Source organism: Siphateles boraxobius, unplaced genomic scaffold, assembly GCF_051911475.1.
Source record: "Siphateles boraxobius isolate OS27281-9 unplaced genomic scaffold, OSU_SipBor_1 5, whole genome shotgun sequence".
NCBI lineage: Eukaryota > Metazoa > Chordata > Actinopteri > Cypriniformes > Leuciscidae > Siphateles > Siphateles boraxobius.
In genome coordinates, this window is record NW_027509141.1 from 9,753,671 (window position 1) to 9,771,011 (window position 17,341).

The 17,341-nt window shown below is 36.8% G+C and overlaps 2 protein-coding genes across 4 annotated transcripts in view; one reads left to right on the top strand and one right to left on the bottom strand.

The window, feature by feature from the left end:
- Positions 1-2,819, top strand: part of rab3ab (RAB3A, member RAS oncogene family, b) — a 43,101-nt gene extending 40,282 nt beyond the window's left edge. Inside the window, exon 5 of the mRNA XM_077202722.1 lies at positions 497-2,819. Coding sequence (XP_077058837.1) covers positions 497-687 — 191 coding nt within the window. The 3' untranslated portion in view covers positions 688-2,819. The remainder of the gene's footprint in view (positions 1-496) is intronic.
- A 3,294-nt stretch (positions 2,820-6,113) lies between these two features.
- Positions 6,114-17,070, bottom strand: lsm4 (LSM4 homolog, U6 small nuclear RNA and mRNA degradation associated). 3 transcript variants are annotated; one of them, XM_077202755.1, is made up of 6 exons: positions 16,923-17,070; positions 15,414-15,455; positions 14,601-14,699; positions 14,264-14,465; positions 6,659-6,727; positions 6,114-6,364 (listed from the first exon to the last, which is right to left on the bottom strand). In XM_077202755.1, exons 1-6 carry the CDS (start codon positions 16,923-16,925, stop codon positions 6,360-6,362), a joined length of 420 nt encoding a protein of 139 aa, XP_077058870.1. In that variant the 5' UTR covers positions 16,926-17,070; the 3' UTR covers positions 6,114-6,359. The 3 variants fall into 3 exon arrangements, with proteins under 3 accessions (XP_077058870.1, XP_077058869.1, XP_077058868.1); XM_077202754.1 differs by having other exon boundaries at positions 6,647-6,727; XM_077202753.1 differs by lacking the exon at positions 6,114-6,364 and having other exon boundaries at positions 6,612-6,727.
- Between the last annotated feature and the right edge of the window lie 271 nt (positions 17,071-17,341).

Sequence of the window (17,341 nt, forward strand, 5' to 3'; positions counted from 1 at the left end):
TTCGCTATATTGGGTTGGGTTCCAAAACCTATTGCAATGTCTTGCTGTCTACTGCCTACATAGGCAGCTACTTTCTAAAGCAGCTTACTAACTAAAAAAAAACTCTGTGCATCATACAAATCACAATTGATTTCAGTAGAGTTTGGCGTTAGCATATAGCTAAGCTAAGGTCGCAATACTCTAAAAAGCACACACTATAGTCCATTTTTTATTATTTCTGGAAGTTTCTGGAGCTTCACCAGAAGGAATTACAGAAGACATGACTTTTGTTTCCAAAACCGGCTCTACAAAGATACTATTGTACCTCTTCATCTCAGTGTTGTAAAACTTGTCAAAGGCAACTGTAGCAAAATAAAAACTATGGTAAAAATGATCAACTCTTAACTGACAAAGCCGAATATGGCGCTTAAATTGAAATGGTGCTTTTGTTAGTGGCAGCTCACTGGGTTTTAGAACCGGGCCTTAGTCTTGACTTGGTTTCTTCTATTATCCTCAGGTTTTGAGTATTTTGAGGCCAGTGCCAAGGACAACATTAATGTTAAACAAACCTTCGAGCGGCTGGTAGACATAATCTGCGAGAAGATGTCAGAGAGCCTGGATGCTGCTGATCCTGCAGTGACGGGAGCCAAACAGGGGCCGCAGCTCACAGAGCAACCCGCTGCCCCGCACCAGGACTGCGCCTGCTGAAAACCCCACGGCTCTTTCTGCACTGCCTTGCACCAACACACACACACACACACACACAAAAAAAACAAGTTTAGGTATTTAAAAAGATCAAGAAACATAAAACCTTCCGTTCCCCTTACTGCCTCCTCTGGCCACACCCTCTCCTCTCTGATGTCTCACTTTAACACCTCAAGCTTTGACATGGTTTTATTCAACCTGCAATCCATTACATTTTAAAAGGAAAGCCATAGCACCCTTTAAGCATTTGATTAGGCTTGATTAAGCCTGTGTTATGTTTTAAAGACTTTATGAAGTTAAAATTTTAGGGGTGTGTTATTAGTACCAAGTTTGGTGTAGCACACAGAATCAGTAATCTTTTAAGTTTCTGATGCCTTCATTTCACTTCATATTCTTTTCTTGGACTCTTCCATAATTTATGAACAAATATAAAAAAAGAGGAATGGGGAGAGATTTCTGTATATTTATTCCAAAAGTGTACATAATGAATACAGTTCAGTATTTAAATTATAAAGTTAGAGATGCATATCTAAAATGTTTTATTATTTTTTTTTTTATTATTATTCTTTTTTGAAAATGACCAATTCAGTCAAATATAAAGAAAGTTATAGAAGTCAATAAATGCTGTTTTCATGGTAATTCTTTGCAGTGCGAGTCACCAACCTTGCTTATTTGTATCTGTGACATTGGATCTTGTTTACTGCCTTGCCTCATGTTATTTCAGTCCCGGGACTGAAAGCCAGATATCATACACAAACATTCCTTGATGTAAATTTGCATGGAAGGAAATAAAGCCATTTAGGCAAATAGTGGTAGGATTCCATTCTAAATGCTTCATTAGGTCTAGTCAAGTATATTTCTAGTCAAAAACAGAGTCTGATTTGCAGCCATGTTGTAATTTCATTATAGCAGCAGAGCCATAAGCTCAACCTACTTGCTATCAGTAACACTTATACGCTCACGAAATTTAGCAAATGTTGGAGATTTGACTGGAATTTCCCATAAAGATTTTCTAGCCTGGCGTGTCCTATGAAATATTTAATGTGGCTCTGTATAATACCACACCTGCAACTATAATGAAAAATCCGTTTGCAAAAAAAGAAAAAAAGTCCATGACAAGTATTAACGTTTACATGTGTAAGATCCTCCCTACTCATTCCTGCATCTTTCCTTTGCTATTCTTTCTTCCTTTAGTGAAAACTTACTGTACATACATTTGAGTCTTTGGTTTTATGTGTGAACTGTGTTGTATCAGTTCTAGGCTTTAAAAAAATCTCTGTGTTATTAAGAAGAAAACATACAAAAAGAGGATATAAAGGGTGTTCTTTACCTGCTGTTGTGTATGCCTGCTTGTGAATGAATGTCACTTTATTACAGAGCAATATTGAAGAAAATACCTTTTCATGTGTTTCAGATTATTTATCATTCTGTTAACATAAACAGACCATTTGTTTGTAGGATGTGATGGAAATGTTATAAAGTGGTTTAAATCCTAGTTGAAACGTACTGTTGTAAACCAAAGCAGGGAGATAGACTGACTGTCACGTATACCGTATACGTATACATATAGCTGGTTTGCTGAAATTCAAAAGCTTGACTGTATGCTGTTGATTCTTTAAAACCTCAAATCATGTTGGAAAAAGAAGTTTAATGTAGATGCTACAGAGGCTCTGCTCAAATCCATGGAGCCCAGGACAAATTGTTTGTAGGTGGATCTCTCTCCTCCAGGACTGAGCAGACAATACAATAGATAGAGGACCTTAGTGAGCCCCTGTCATGGCCCTGGAAATCAGAAGTGAGAAGATATGACTGAATCTTTATTAACATCACAGCTCACCATATGAAGTAGTCGCTCCACGTTCAGATCAGTTTATCATCACTATGAGTTTGTTCTCCATTTCCTACATTATTATCTAGAATTTTTTTTATTCATGCTTTCCATTGTGTTTTTTTTTTCCTGATAATTGAAGTGTAATGTACAAGGAAAAAAACACTAATATGCAGTAGTAAATGCACTGTACTTACAATAAGGGGTTTGGTGTTAAAGTGTCCAGTGGTGAAATTGACCAAATCAACTGTCTATGTTGTGAAAATGACTGAAATTATAAAAATAAAGGTTTGTGCTGTTTATTTGAGACTGTGTTGCATCTTTGCATGTTTTTATTTATATGTCGGGTCAGGCCTATCGCCTAAATCAGGGGTGTCACTCAGTTCCTGGAGGGCAACTGTCCAGCAGAGTTTAGAAGCAACCCTGATTAAACACACCTGAACCAGAAACCTCCAGACAGGTGTTTTGGAGCTACACTGCAGGACACTGGAGTTTGACATTCGCTCTAAATTAAATGACTTCCAATGTGGTTTAATTGAAAAACAATCGCTAGATGGAACTAAAGATTCAACCATAGATGTGGACCTAAAAATAGTAGCACTCCCTGATGAAGGCTGAATCAGCCGTTGTCAGGGTGCTTCTCAAACAAAGGAATGTGGCTCTTTACACATTATTTACACCTAGAAATGAGAAACTGGAACTTTTCTCACCTGTTCTAAGTGTAATGATTTTTTTTCCAATAAAACTCATTTGTGTTTTATTTGTTCCAGGTGTAAGACTCCAGAAGTGTGTGTTCAACTGTGTGTCCGCTTTAGCCTTTAGCATCTTGGTTGAAGCAGCAACATTAGCATCTGACGCTATTGCTTTCAGAAGGATGTGAAAATAAATAATAATACTTTTGTAAATAACAACTGAGACGCATCTGTCTGTATGGAACTTGCCTACCTCACCAACAACCCCTTACGTCACGAACCACCCCAAACATCCAATAGGAAAATTCAACTGCAGTAGCCACCGTTCAACCTGAAGAGGGCAGCACTCAGACGTTTTTACACCATATATTGTAGAATTAAAACACTTTATAGACAAATGTCAAAAAAGTTACTCGAATCAATGAACAGTAATAATAAAGCCCCATTCTTACAGATCATTAACTAAAAAAAGTTGGTTTAGGGTTTAGTTACCCTTTAAATTGAAACAATCATAAATATATTTTTTTACATTGACCTATTTCTTATTTAATTCAATAAAGAAAATCTTTTTACCAACCATGCTAAAAGCATAAAACGTAAAATAAAACTCCTCAATTTACTATTGCTTGTGGTTATTAATAATAATAATAATAATAATAATGATTATAGCAGTGTCTTAAAAATCATATAGTGAGTACATTTGTAATAAATAATTTTTGGTACATTCATCTGGAGTGATATATATGTATATATATATATATATATATATATATATATATATATATATATATATATATATATATATATATATTTTTTTTTTTTTTTAACAGCTTTATAATATGTATTAAAGGGATCCATGGCATGGAGCACATTAAATAGAAACAGAAGCTCAAATGTGCTTGACGTGCGGAACCAATGCATTTTTTCTCACGAGTCATGCAAGCAGTTTTAATCTTCTGTTTACCATATTTTATGTGATCTGTTTCCCTTTAATACTAATAATATACAAACCAGTGAGGTTTATTCTTGCACTTCAAGCAAGTATGGTTGAGCTGCCATTGACCATATTTGATTAGCTCTATGCATGTGCATTGATCAAAGTTTAATATGAATAAAAGCATAAATTAAACCTGTTTATCATATAAACTGATCATGTCTCTTCAGAAGACAGGGTAAACTACTCGATTCATATGGATTACTTTGACAATGAAATTACAATTACAATTTTCATTAAAAATATATGTTTTTGTGCTTAGAAGATGAATGAAAGTGTAAAAGGGTTAGTTCACCCAAACATGAAAACCCATAAGAGATATTGGGGGCAATGCCTCCCTAGATTCTCTGTGACCCCCCACCGCAGTGATATGATAGCATACAATGTTTTTTTTTTTTTTAATTATAAAAAGCTCATTCATTTGCCTCCACTTTTTATCTGCCCATATCTCAAAACCAAATCAACAACCAATGCATAGAATGCAAGAAGTGCCCTATAGAAGTACCCTGCATTTTTGCTTTCCAATAAACTGTTTCTTAAATGAACATCAAAATACAGAAAAAATCAGTCACTACTTTTGTTTTCATCCTGACTAAGGATTATATGCATTTCTGCATAAGTTGTGCCTTCATTGAAATCAGATCTTAATCTAAGTCTTAATTATAAAACAAAGTGATTCTAATAAAATGTTACACAAAGTTTGTATATTTTCACTAATTTAAGCCTTAATTTTTTTTTGCCTTGATTAAATAGGACAGTATACTGCTACAACTAACAATTATTTTGACTAACCATTAATCTGTTGTTTCAGTTAATTGGATGAAAAACTAGGAAAAAATATATAATACAAATAATTGAATTGTTATTTAAAAAGGGTGGCATGTTGTCTCAGTGGGAAGCATTGCACAGATCAAATCCCGTCTGATCGCAGGAGGCCTTTTTGTGTGGAGTTCGTATGGGTTTCCTCGGAGTGCTCCAGTTTCCTGCACAATCCAGACCTAAGTGAATTATACACTAAATTGTCTGTAAGTGTGAATGTGTGTGTGAGCCGGATTGCCGTCTGTCCAAGTCCAATGTTCCGCCTGTATATTGAGAAGCTTGGATAGGCTTCAGAAACCCTAGAGGATAAACGGTTTGGAGACTAATGGATGGATTATAATACTTCATAATGCTAGAGGGTCATGTGGTTCTTCCAACAATGATATTAGGTGTGTTCAACTTGAAGGAGCTCTTTTAATTTAAATGTGATCCCTATGATCCCTATATCCGTACAAGCACAGCCATTCTGTGCATTCAAACATTTGCGTACTGACAAACCGAAGCAAGGATTGCCATTATATTAATGTCATAATCGCAAGGAGCGATCATTTTTATGCTTTGGTCTAAAATATTGCTTGTGTAAAGTCAAGCTTGCGAGTCATGGCAATGTCTGATTAGTGAGCCATATTGTATCGGAGTCAGATTTTTAAATATATTCAGTCAAAAGTGAAGTGATTCACATATCGGTCTGAATGGTTCAATATTAAATGTGAAAATAATCTTTAAAAATCTTTATCTTTTAAATCACAAGTGAATAGCAATGTCATAGGAATTCATTATTCAAAAAGTGTGGTAACTGGTAACCCTAAAAAAAAAAAGAAAATCCATTCTGCTAATCTCAGTATAATCTCAGGGACAACTCTTGGCAAGACAATTTCATGTTGGCTTCCCAAAAATAATGTGTCTTTACCAATCTAGAGATCTCCAAAACTAAGGCAAAGAAATATTAAAGACTATTTTTGGAAAGCCAACATGAAAATGGCTTGCCAAGAGATTTTCAGCAGTTAAGATTTAACCGTGTGTAATACATGCAACTTGTTTCCATTTGTTTAGATGTAATGGAGTGCTGACACACATATAAACAGCAATTGCAATATTTAACAAAAAAATGTTTATTCACAAGTGCACAAGTCAAGTTACACCATGGTTGTATTTAAAAAACAAAAAAAACAAACAAACTTAAGAGCAAATGTGAAAACATGCACCAAAATGTGAGTGAACAGAAAATAAAAACAATTTGAAGAAAATGGAAAAGCATCTTTAGATCAGCTTGCCCAAATTAAAATCTTCAGAGATCCAGGACATCCATTTCAAAATAAACTCACTTCTTTTCGGTCGATGATCAAACTGAGAAAGTAGATGACAAAAAGTATCAGATATTGGGTGAAAATTCACATGACATTAAAGGCTTTTACATTAAACTTGTTACACAAAAAGTTGCTGAACAGTTTGTTGCACAAACTGAGGCTTGTAAATGAGCCTCATTAACATCATCAAATGAGAAAGTGATGATGTTAATGTGTGAACGTCAAGAGACCTGAAGAGGTGCTATTGTGACTAAAAGTAGTAAAACTCATACCAGCACACAAGGGAAGGATCTGTTATAAAATTAGTTTTGGTTTTTGACACCTTGTGGTTTACCAGGCTTTTTGTCTTGTTGCTGTCCACGGCCAGTTCCCGGCATGCCTCTGCCACGGCCACCAAAAATACCTAAAAAGACAACAACAAAAGTCTGTCAATTGTCTATTAGAGATGCACAGCTGACGTCACCCGAATCCACTGTTAAAAATAAATCATCCACCCGCCACCCAACTTGCATTTCTCTCGTCACATTACAAATATTCTAATTCTCAGTGTGTTAAGCGTGATATGGTATCATATTACACTTAAGTAGGCTGCTTTTCAATTAACATTTATTAAAAGTAAAAGTTCTTCTTTTGCAAAATTGCATTTCCTTAATAGCCTGAAAACACAGGCTTCACTCCCTTCAAACTGCAGATTTTAATTTACACAAATCCCATGATCGATCGTCATTCAATTATAGGGTCGTCTACACACAGCTGTATCAGAATGGTAATGCGTTTAAGCCTATGTATCGCTCTCTATAACGTCAGACACATAACGGTAATTAATATGATTAGCCTTGTGCTTGACGCTATCAAACAGCTAATAATGTGTTGCTAATGTTACAGAAACCATGTTCCCGTTCATCACATCAGAGTCAGGAAGCTGCCTTCTAAAAATTAGTGATCGACCAATATTGATTTTTTATAACCGACACCGATTATTTGCATGTTTATTTGCCCGATAACCGATATGCAGAACAGATATTTATTTACTGTTATACTTCTGTTTTTGACAATTATTACAACACAAATGAACTGAACAAACCATTTTATTTATAACAATCACTCCCTCCTATAATATATATATATATATATATATAAAATCACTCCCTCCTATATAATATATAATATCCCTCCTATATAATATATAAACATAAAACTTTATATTAATATAAATAATATAAAACTTTATATTTATACACAAATAAATAGAGGGGTCTGAGTCCAAAAAATAAAGTGCCTTTGTTTAAAAATAAAAGCTTTGATGGGGTAAAAAATAAAGCACAAAAACTATTCTAACATACTGGGGGGAAAAGAATCTAAATTACATGAATTTTAGTAGCTATTTTAGTAGTGTAACTTAAAGGGTCACTCCACCCATTTGCATTAAGATTTCCATTGTTAGAAATCCAGTCATACTATTGAATGGTCGTGCAACACTCTTTCATTTTCCCCTGAGACGAGAGAAATCCTCTATTTACCTTTTTCACTTCCTCCTACAATGACGCAAAAATCGTCATTTTATGTCATTGTAGGAGGAAGTGTAAAAGGGGGGGATTTCTGTGAAGACTACAAGCACTAGTTACCACCCTTTCAAACCCGCCCATAGGGGGCTGGACCTAATGCGCTAACAGACCTATCAGATCAGTGCCAGTGCGTTTGATTTCACCGGGAGAAACGTTTTGAAAATATGGACGATGGTACTGAATACACAGGCGGATGCATTATGGAGGATCTGGATTTTGACGAAGTTATGGTAGAAACGGATGTTCGTGGCTACCTTTATGAGCCACAGTATAGCGACGAGCAGCTGAGGGCTATGGAGGAACCGGAGGCGGCTGAAGCTGCTGCCACCACAGCCGATGCAGGCGATCTGCCTGCCGCGGACGAGGAGCCCGCAATGGCTCGAGCTGGGGCAGATTGGTGGTGCCTGTGCTCTCACTGTGCGCCAATGGACACAGAACAAGAGTCTGTCTGCTGCCGAGAATTCCTGCGGTGCTACGGAATCGGAGGATGACACGGTCGTGTGTGTTGTTGCTCACCCGAGTTTCGCACCCCATATGGATAGCGGCGTCCTGGAGACCTACTTTAGAATACCTAAGTTCAACTGGCAACGTCAGCCAAAGCCTACAGGGTCAAATGGTCGTCTTTCTGTAAAGTAAGTTTATTTTCATTTTGTTAACACGCTAACGTGGCAGGTTCATTGCACAAATATCTTGCAGTTAAGCTAGCTACTCTAGTGGGAGTGGTCTGCGGAGCTGAGCATTGCAATGCACTATGGGGATTGTTGTCTACAATCCACAAGCACTAAAAAGTCATTTTCTGCCTTTTATCGGCCAAGAAGGTCCTAAATTAGAAATTTATGATACTATTCGACTACATATATGACCCACTTTCAATACATATTCATGTCTCCACCGGTGGAATGACCCTTTAATACTCCCAGTTAAGCAGAACTAGGTTGTAGTGTAGAAAACAGAGTCTTTCAGCATTCTGCTCTGTAAGCCTGCTTCGTTTGTTTTCATAAATGGTAAATAAATCAAATTACAATAAAAAACATTTATATTATTACATTATATAATTTATATCTAAATTATACATATAATTTATAAGCATCAGCAGCAACAATGTTAACAATAGGCAAAACAAATTGACAGTTGAGTCATATCACTTTCGCAGAAATGTAATTAATTTTAAACAGTTTTAGAAGGTTTATGTGCCGTTTAATAGGTTTAAACTAAGAGTGAGGAATAATTCACTGGGTAATATTAATTCACTGAATAATATTAGCTGGAATATAACATTGTCAGGAAAGTAACAAACAAAACAGCATATACATCATTGCATTTTCCAACAAGTATGTTATTAATTATTAATAATATTTTTGTAGGTCTAGATCATGAAATGCTTTCTGACAAAGTGCTGTTTATCTATGCGCATTTTCACAGAACTATATATAGGCTACTCAACCGCGTTCGCGCGTGCAGATAATAAATAATTAATTTCCACAAAGCGGTATATTTAGATGTGTATTAGCGAAATAATTCCTATGTAGTAAATGATAATATAATCTAGGGTTTTTAAACAAGATAATCTTGTCAAAAGTTTCATTCAGTGGCCGCGCTTGAGCATTCCTGATCATCAACCCAGTGAGTGCTCAGCAATATGAACGAACTTTTTTTTCGAGACTAATGGTGAGCAAATACAACAGATAAAGAATTAAATTCAGCGCTTTTATTTTCAACATGCACTCATTCATGTCTGTTTTATTTAATTCATGTAAGGTTACGTCTTTATTGGGGTAGGACATGACGGATTATGTTACGTGACTCCATGAGTTCGTCTCAATTTTTTAGAACCAAGCTGCATAAACTATCAGGCATTTTAGTCTCAAACCTCATTTCTGCATGCCTGTTATGTTAAATAAAGTTTAATAATTAAAGCAAAGCAAGTAGAACATATACTTTACGTGTGCACAGAGTTGTTGTTGACTGATCTCCTCAGACGCGGGCTGCAATGGCGGAATTCTCAAAACGGCCACAAAATGGCGCCGTTTATCGGCAAATCCGATATTACAAAAAACGATACCCGATTATGGGAAAATGCTTAAATATTGGGAAAAATATCGGTAAACCGATACATCGGTCGATCACTACTAAAAATCCTTGAAAAGCTTTGAACAACTTTGAACGTCAGTGGAGAAAGGCATTCAGTTCATCATTACATCATTTACGTAATTCACCTGCTATATTGCTAAATGTACCCGATTTGTCACATCAACAGAAAAATATACCGGGATAATCTGACTTCTCTTGAGACTCCCCTGCCTCGTAACATAGTTAAGAATATGCTAAAGCCCGCTCGGACTTTAATGGGATCAGTTACGATGGTATTTGTGACGTCAGAAACACCAGCAGTTTCAAAACGTCTTTGGTTCACTGCAGTTTTAAGGAGAAAATACTCAGCAATGGTGTTGACTTGTGAATTTGCTCATGGTTTGTCTTAAAGCATAATAAAAACACCACATAGACATATAAACAACTTGTTTATATAAGTAAAAACTTGATTTGTACCACAGGGGATCTTTAAAACTGCAAGTTGCATTTACGGCAGTGGCATATAGTCACCGGCTAACCCGGCATGAGCAGATGCAACTCAATTTAAATTAAGCCATACGCAGTTTTGTGCTCTGGTTGACGGTGACGTCACGCGCATACCCTCTATTTTCATCATTATGTTGGAAAACACTCTTTTAGAATAAATTCTGCTACGCTTGTGTAGATGTTTAGTTAAATGAGTTAAGTTATTAAAGGTGTACTTGGCAACTATTTCAACTTAATAAAACCGTTTAGAAATCATTTGGATGGTTAAATAACCTGTTCTGGTGAGAATGGTGGCTTTCCCCGCCCCCCCCCCAGCATTCCCAGGCGGAAAACCAACCTTGCAACATGTGGACTAACTTCCCAGTATGTGGGAAATAGGAAGTCTCGTGAGGAGCGAGAACAAGCGAGAAACACAAACTGTTTTACGGCAATACGACATAAACACACACGCCGTATGAAACTGTGTAACGTTAGTGTTGTCAAAAATAACGATATTACGATAAATATCGATACTGAAATATCTGAACGGTACCAATACTAACTTCCCGAAGTATCGATACTAGCCGAGCGGTCACTAATTCTCTCCAGAGGCGCGTTGTCAAACACCACACGCGCACGTCTCATTCGCTCTGGTTAAATAGCAAAAGTGAATGGAAAGATGGCGAGTGCGGCGCCCCCGCGAGCGGCTTTGGTTGATTGATAAAGAACACCGCGAGTGGGCATGTCGGAGAATAGCGCGGGCCGGACACGCGTAAAAAACACACCGCGAGCGGGCATGTCGGAGTCGGAGAATAGCGTGGACCGGACATGCGCTACACACAGCAATCGGGCATGTCAGAGAATAGCGCGGACATGCGCTTCACACTGCGAGCGGGCTGCGGGCACCCAAAAGATTGTTTGACTATCAATATCCCTCACACCACTCATTTTTTATAATTATTTTATAGGTGAAAACAGACTTAAGGAACAGGTTCCAGGGGTACCATTTAGCAGCATATGCTCAGCATCAGGTGTGTTTGTTGTTTGGACAGACCTTCCCCCACTGCTAAAAAAATCCTAAAAGAAACAGTGTAATTCTTCTCATTTTAACTTTTCTGAAACATTAACCAAGATGGCCTAGTATTGTTGTTGATTTATAGTCTGTGTTGTCTCGTTTTTTCACCGTAATTCTTAAAGTTAACAATCTTACTGAGGAATCATAGACAAGTAAATATTGTAACTGTGGTCAAATGTAAATTAACTTGTGTCTATTTAACTTTATTCAAAATTATTATTTAATTCTGCAATTTGCCTTCATTAGCGATTATCATCAATTTGATTTCACAGATACTAATTAAACTAAACTGAATTAGACAATGGCATCTCTGAATTCAATAATGAAATGCCTTTAACTGAAAATTGAATGTTTAATCTTATTATTATACATTACTGACACTCTATCCTCCAATTTGATACTTTTAAGTGCTTTGACACAATCTATATTGTTAAAAGCAATATATAAATAAAGGTGACTTGACTTCATGCCGATCCAGTGAGCTTTGTTTCCGCGTGAGATGCACGCACGTTTGCGTTTAAATCTGTTCATCAAATTAAGTTAATGTATTAACCAGCATTTATGACCACTGAACAATGCATTTGTTACAGTATACTTTAATCTTTGATAACAGTAGGTAATAAAAACAAAACGGATCATGTTAGCTCTGGTCCAATTAAAAAAATGTTAACAGATAAAACTCAGGACATTTTTGTTCATGTAAAACTGTTCTAGACTTGTTATATTTAGTTTTAAATTAAAAAAAGACCCCCTTAATATTGTGGCAGTTTTTTTCTCTGTGGTATCGAAAATGGTATCGAATATTGATATTTTTCAAGGTATCGCATCGAAGTTAGAAATTCTAGTATCGTGACAACACTAATACTGTGTATGATGTATTACCCATCGGTAGACATAGCTCCACATGATAAAGTTGGCCGGCTCTGATAATAACAAATGCACATGAGCTGCGGTTGAAAGGGGAGGAGGGGCCGCAAGTGCGTTTTATTACGACATTGCTGTGAAATATACGCCTCACAGCTGTAGGGGGAGCTCGCTGAGAAAACATGCGACAACAAAAGTGAAAATCAGCGAAGAAATAGCTAGAGTTGCCAAGTTCCCCTTTAAGCATTATCTCATTAGGTTTTTTCCTTTGTGTTTTATGTAATGACCACTAGGAGGAGCTCTAGGCATATGTTGGATTGGTTTTGACTGAAGGAATATACACTCACCTAAAGGATTATTAGGAACACCATACTAATACCGTGTTTGACCCACTTTCGCCTTTAGAACTGCCTTAATTCTACGTTTATTGATTCAACAAAGTGCTAAAAGCGTTCTTTAGAAATGTTGGCCCATATTGATAGGATAGCATCTTGCAGTTGATGGAGATTTGTGGGATGCACATCCAGGGCACGAAGCTCCCGTTCCACCACATCCCAAAGATGCTCCTTTGGGTTGAGATCTGGTGACTGTGGGGGCCATTTTAGTACAGTGAAATCATTGTCATGTTCAAGAAACCAATTTGAAATGATTCAAGCTTTGTGACATGGTGCATTATCCTGCTGGAAGTAGCCATCAGAGGATGGGTACATGGTGGCCATAAAGGGATGGACATGATCAGAAACAATGCTCAGGTAGGCCGTGGTATTTAAACGATGCCCAATTGGCACTAAGGGGCCTAAAGTGTACCAAGAAAACATCCCCCACACCATTACACCACCACCACCAGCCTGCACAGTGGTAACAAGGCATGATGGATCCATGTTCTCATTCTGTTTACGCCAATTTCTGACTCTACCATCTGAATGTCTCAACAGAAATCGAGACTCATCAGACCAGGCAACATTTTTCCAATCTTCAACTGTCCAATTTTGGTGAGCTCTTGCAAATTGTAGCCTCTTTTTCCTATTTGTAGTGGAGATGAGTGGTACCCGGTGGGGTCTTCTGCTGTTGTAGCCCATCCGCCTCAAGGTTGTGCGTGTTGTGGCTTCACAAATGCTTTGCTGCACACCTCGGTTGTAACGAGTGGTTATTTCAGTCAAAGTTGCTCTTCTATCAGCTTGAATCAGTCGGCCCATTCTCCTCTGACCTCTAGCATCAACAAGGCATTTTCGCCCACAGGACTGCCGCATACTCAATGTTGTTCCCTTTTCACACCATTCTTTGTAAACCCTAGAAATGGTTTTCTGGTGAAAATCCCAGTAACTGAGCAGATTGTGAAATACTCAGACCGGCCCGTCTGGCACCAACAACCATGCCACGCTCAAAATTGCTTAAATCACCTTTCTTTCCCATTCTGACATTCAGTTTGGAGTTCAGGAGATTGTCTTGACCAGGACCACACCCCTAAATGCATTGAAGCAACTGCCATGTGATTGGTTGATTAGATAATTGCATTAATGAGAAATTGAACAGGTGTTCCTAATAATCCTTTAGGTGAGTGTACATTGTTGTTGCAAATGAAAGTAAAACAGTGACACACGTTTTGTAGCATTTTACAGTGAAATGAGATTTTGACTTTATTAAAATTAACACATTATGATTTATCTCATCCACCCGCAATAAATTGGAATGTTATTTTGTTATTACTTGGCCCACCGATCCACGGATTATCAGCAGTGTCTGCAGATATCACCGTGATCCGTGCATCACAAGTGTGTATGCATTTCAAAAAGTATGACCGCAGCATTTAAGTTAACCCAACATTTTTGACAATTTTGCCACACTATTCCTTTAACAAGGGCTTTGAAATGTGTCTTACCCCTGCCGGTTCCACCACCTCTTCCAGGTCCACCTCCTCTGCCTTTTCCCTGTGGCTTGTTCTGCTGCATACCTCCCCGGCCACGTCCCTTTGATTGTACTTCCTCTTTCACCATATCTATGATCTCATCAGGGATTCGTAAGTATTTAATGGTGCTTCCTCTGATGTAGCATTCCGGCATCCTCCAAAATTTATCTCCATCCTGCAAATCAAAATCAGCAGGCAGAAATAACCTTCACATATCACCACACACACAAATGCCATAATCGCTCAATCATGTTTATGCAATCAATACTATTCAAAGAACACCTCGTCTCGAGGAATGAAGATTAATTACCCTTGAAGTGCAAATAACTTCTCTTAAGTTGATGTTCATCCAGTTGTCACAGCTGACCAGATGGCCATTGTACGTCTCACCATTCTTTAACTCCACCAGCTGAAAACAAAAGCAGACTAAGTTAAGAAACAGGTAAACTTTTTAATTGCCATTTCTTTTTATTGATTATGTTAGGTGGGTTTAATTTCCCTAATAAAACTGAATGCCCCCATTTCAGGGGTTCTTTTTCTCATTTCACTATAGGCATTTAAAAAAGATTAAATTAATTGTTTTAAGTCTTTAACTAAACCAACCAGAATCACCAGAAAACATTGCAAACTTAGATTTGAAGGGGAAAAAATGGTACAACACAAAAACTATAGACAATATATTTTGGTTATTGTAAAATATTCAGATATATCAGTTAATTAAGAGTGATGGGAGGCCTTACATCATTTTCAATGCTTTATGGGAGTGGATGGCCAATGCAGTGCAAGTACTCTTTGTTTTTTCTTGTTGAAATCACATTTATAGTTTATGACTTTATACTGCAGTTAAATACTTATAAGTACATAATCTTGAAAGTTGTCTGGAATGTACTATATAATATTGATAATAAAATAAATGCATCTCTATTAAGAAAAGTAATGAGACATTTACTTGTGGACTACCTCGATACTGCATGATCACTATATACATGTACTACTATGGTATTGCTACTGTACTATATTCCAAAAACAGCAAAGACCATCGCATGTAGTATTACTCAAGGACATGACTTTGATAAAGTTGCACAAAACTGTGCACACATAATGTGAGTTGGCTCATACTCACCATCGGGTGGTTCTGTGCTGTCTTCAGTAAAGATAACGGGAGCTAGGAGAGAGGACATCAACCAGTAAAGGTGGTGAATCTGAATCTTTAGATTTTAGACTTTTTCTGGGGTCAACTCCAAAATCTACTGACAACCCTTATGAAAATTAACCATGGTTTTACCACGACAAAAAAAAAAAAAAGGTTATTAAACCATGGTAACTGGGTCAATGATATGACGTGAACATTTTTGTGTCAAAATGCATTAATTTCTTTTAAAATAATTTTATAAATTCATGACATACATCAATTTATTCTAAAGCCAATTTAGTTTGAAATATTTTTTAGTATATTTCAATAATACATATTATTTAATGTTTTGTTATATTAAACCCCCAGCTGGTGCAACTGTCTGAACAAATGGACCAAGAAAGCTATTTAGAAAGGTGTCTTATCATTTAAAACTACCTACAGTACAATGACATCATTTTAGGTTTGAAGCCTTTCATGAACACGTTTTATTGATATCAGTAGTTTTAAAACTGTTCAGATAGCCTAACTGAAAAAAGTTTGTCCAGAAATTTGGCAGGGTGGTACAACTGCTGCAAACATGGCTCTTTTGTTATGAATTGATAAGATAATAACAGTAAACATGATGATGAATCGTCCAGAGGAGCCCGACTGATCCTTGCGTAGGTAGGTACACTTTCCATGTCAAGTGGTACAACTACAGTATAGGCTATACACACAAATATTTAGTTGAACCGCCTGACATAAAAACAGTCAAACATTTTATTTAAACACTTTGAAATGTTATTTAACAACTGAAACTTGTTTAAACACATTGTTCATGACTCAAAAATATGCATTGCATCCGTTTTGAAAAGATAAAAAAACAAAACAAAAAACGTTTTTTAAAGCTTTTTGTCAATGGCCCAACCACAAATTAGCCATGGTTTTGCTACACTAATCATAGTTTAACCATGGTATTTGCAGTTAAACAAATAGTAATCATCCAAAAAAATAAATTAAATTATTGTTACTACACTGTATTACAACAAAACCATGTTTAACTTTCGTGAGGGAGTGATATTTTAAATATTTCTTAGTAAAGGGAGTACGTTAAGTTACATAGCGTAAAATAAAAGTGTTATGCTGCTTCTCTTTAGCTGTCATTGAATTGTATTTTGTCGGCATTGGCCATTGAAAACGCATATTCTGTTGACTAACGTTACTAAAGCGCATCGCGTGTCAGTAGCGTTAGCACTGGTCTAACGTTACAATATATAGATCAGTGGGGTCTGTAGTGGTTTGTAACGGATATTATTTTTAAAACAATAAGTAAACTATTAATCAAAACACGGTTCTACGTCTACCGCAAACCGCAAACGAAGGTGTTCGTCTATATACGACACTACATTAGGGCGCGCTCGAGAATGCAGACCAGTAAGATACAACATCTCTAACGTTACTAAACACAGGAACTGAGCTTCAGTTTGACTAGTCTGTAAGCTATAGACGTTCGCTTACCATGTCAGCTGTACGACTGATCAGCCCTTTTAATCTGTAGTAAAGTTTAATCAGCTGAGGTCTTAAATCACCAACGTTTGTTGTGAATCTTCTTTGCAGCACAAGGTGGTCTGCGAAGTGCGAACCATTTACTGTTGTACTTCCAGGTGAAGGCGGAAGTTGTCAAAATAAAAGTCCACTAATTTATTATCTCTGCAGTTTCAGCATAGTGATATTTACTGCAATAATAGTATACATTTACGGTACACGGGGCCGGTTTCACAGACAAGATTTATACCTAATCCCAGACTAAAATGCCTGTTTGAGCAACTGAAAACAACTTACACTGATACATTTTAAAATATGCCAGAGCCATTGTTTTGTCTCAAGATGCACACAAGACATGTGACGAGGTGTTAGTTATTATTAGTAGCATTTTT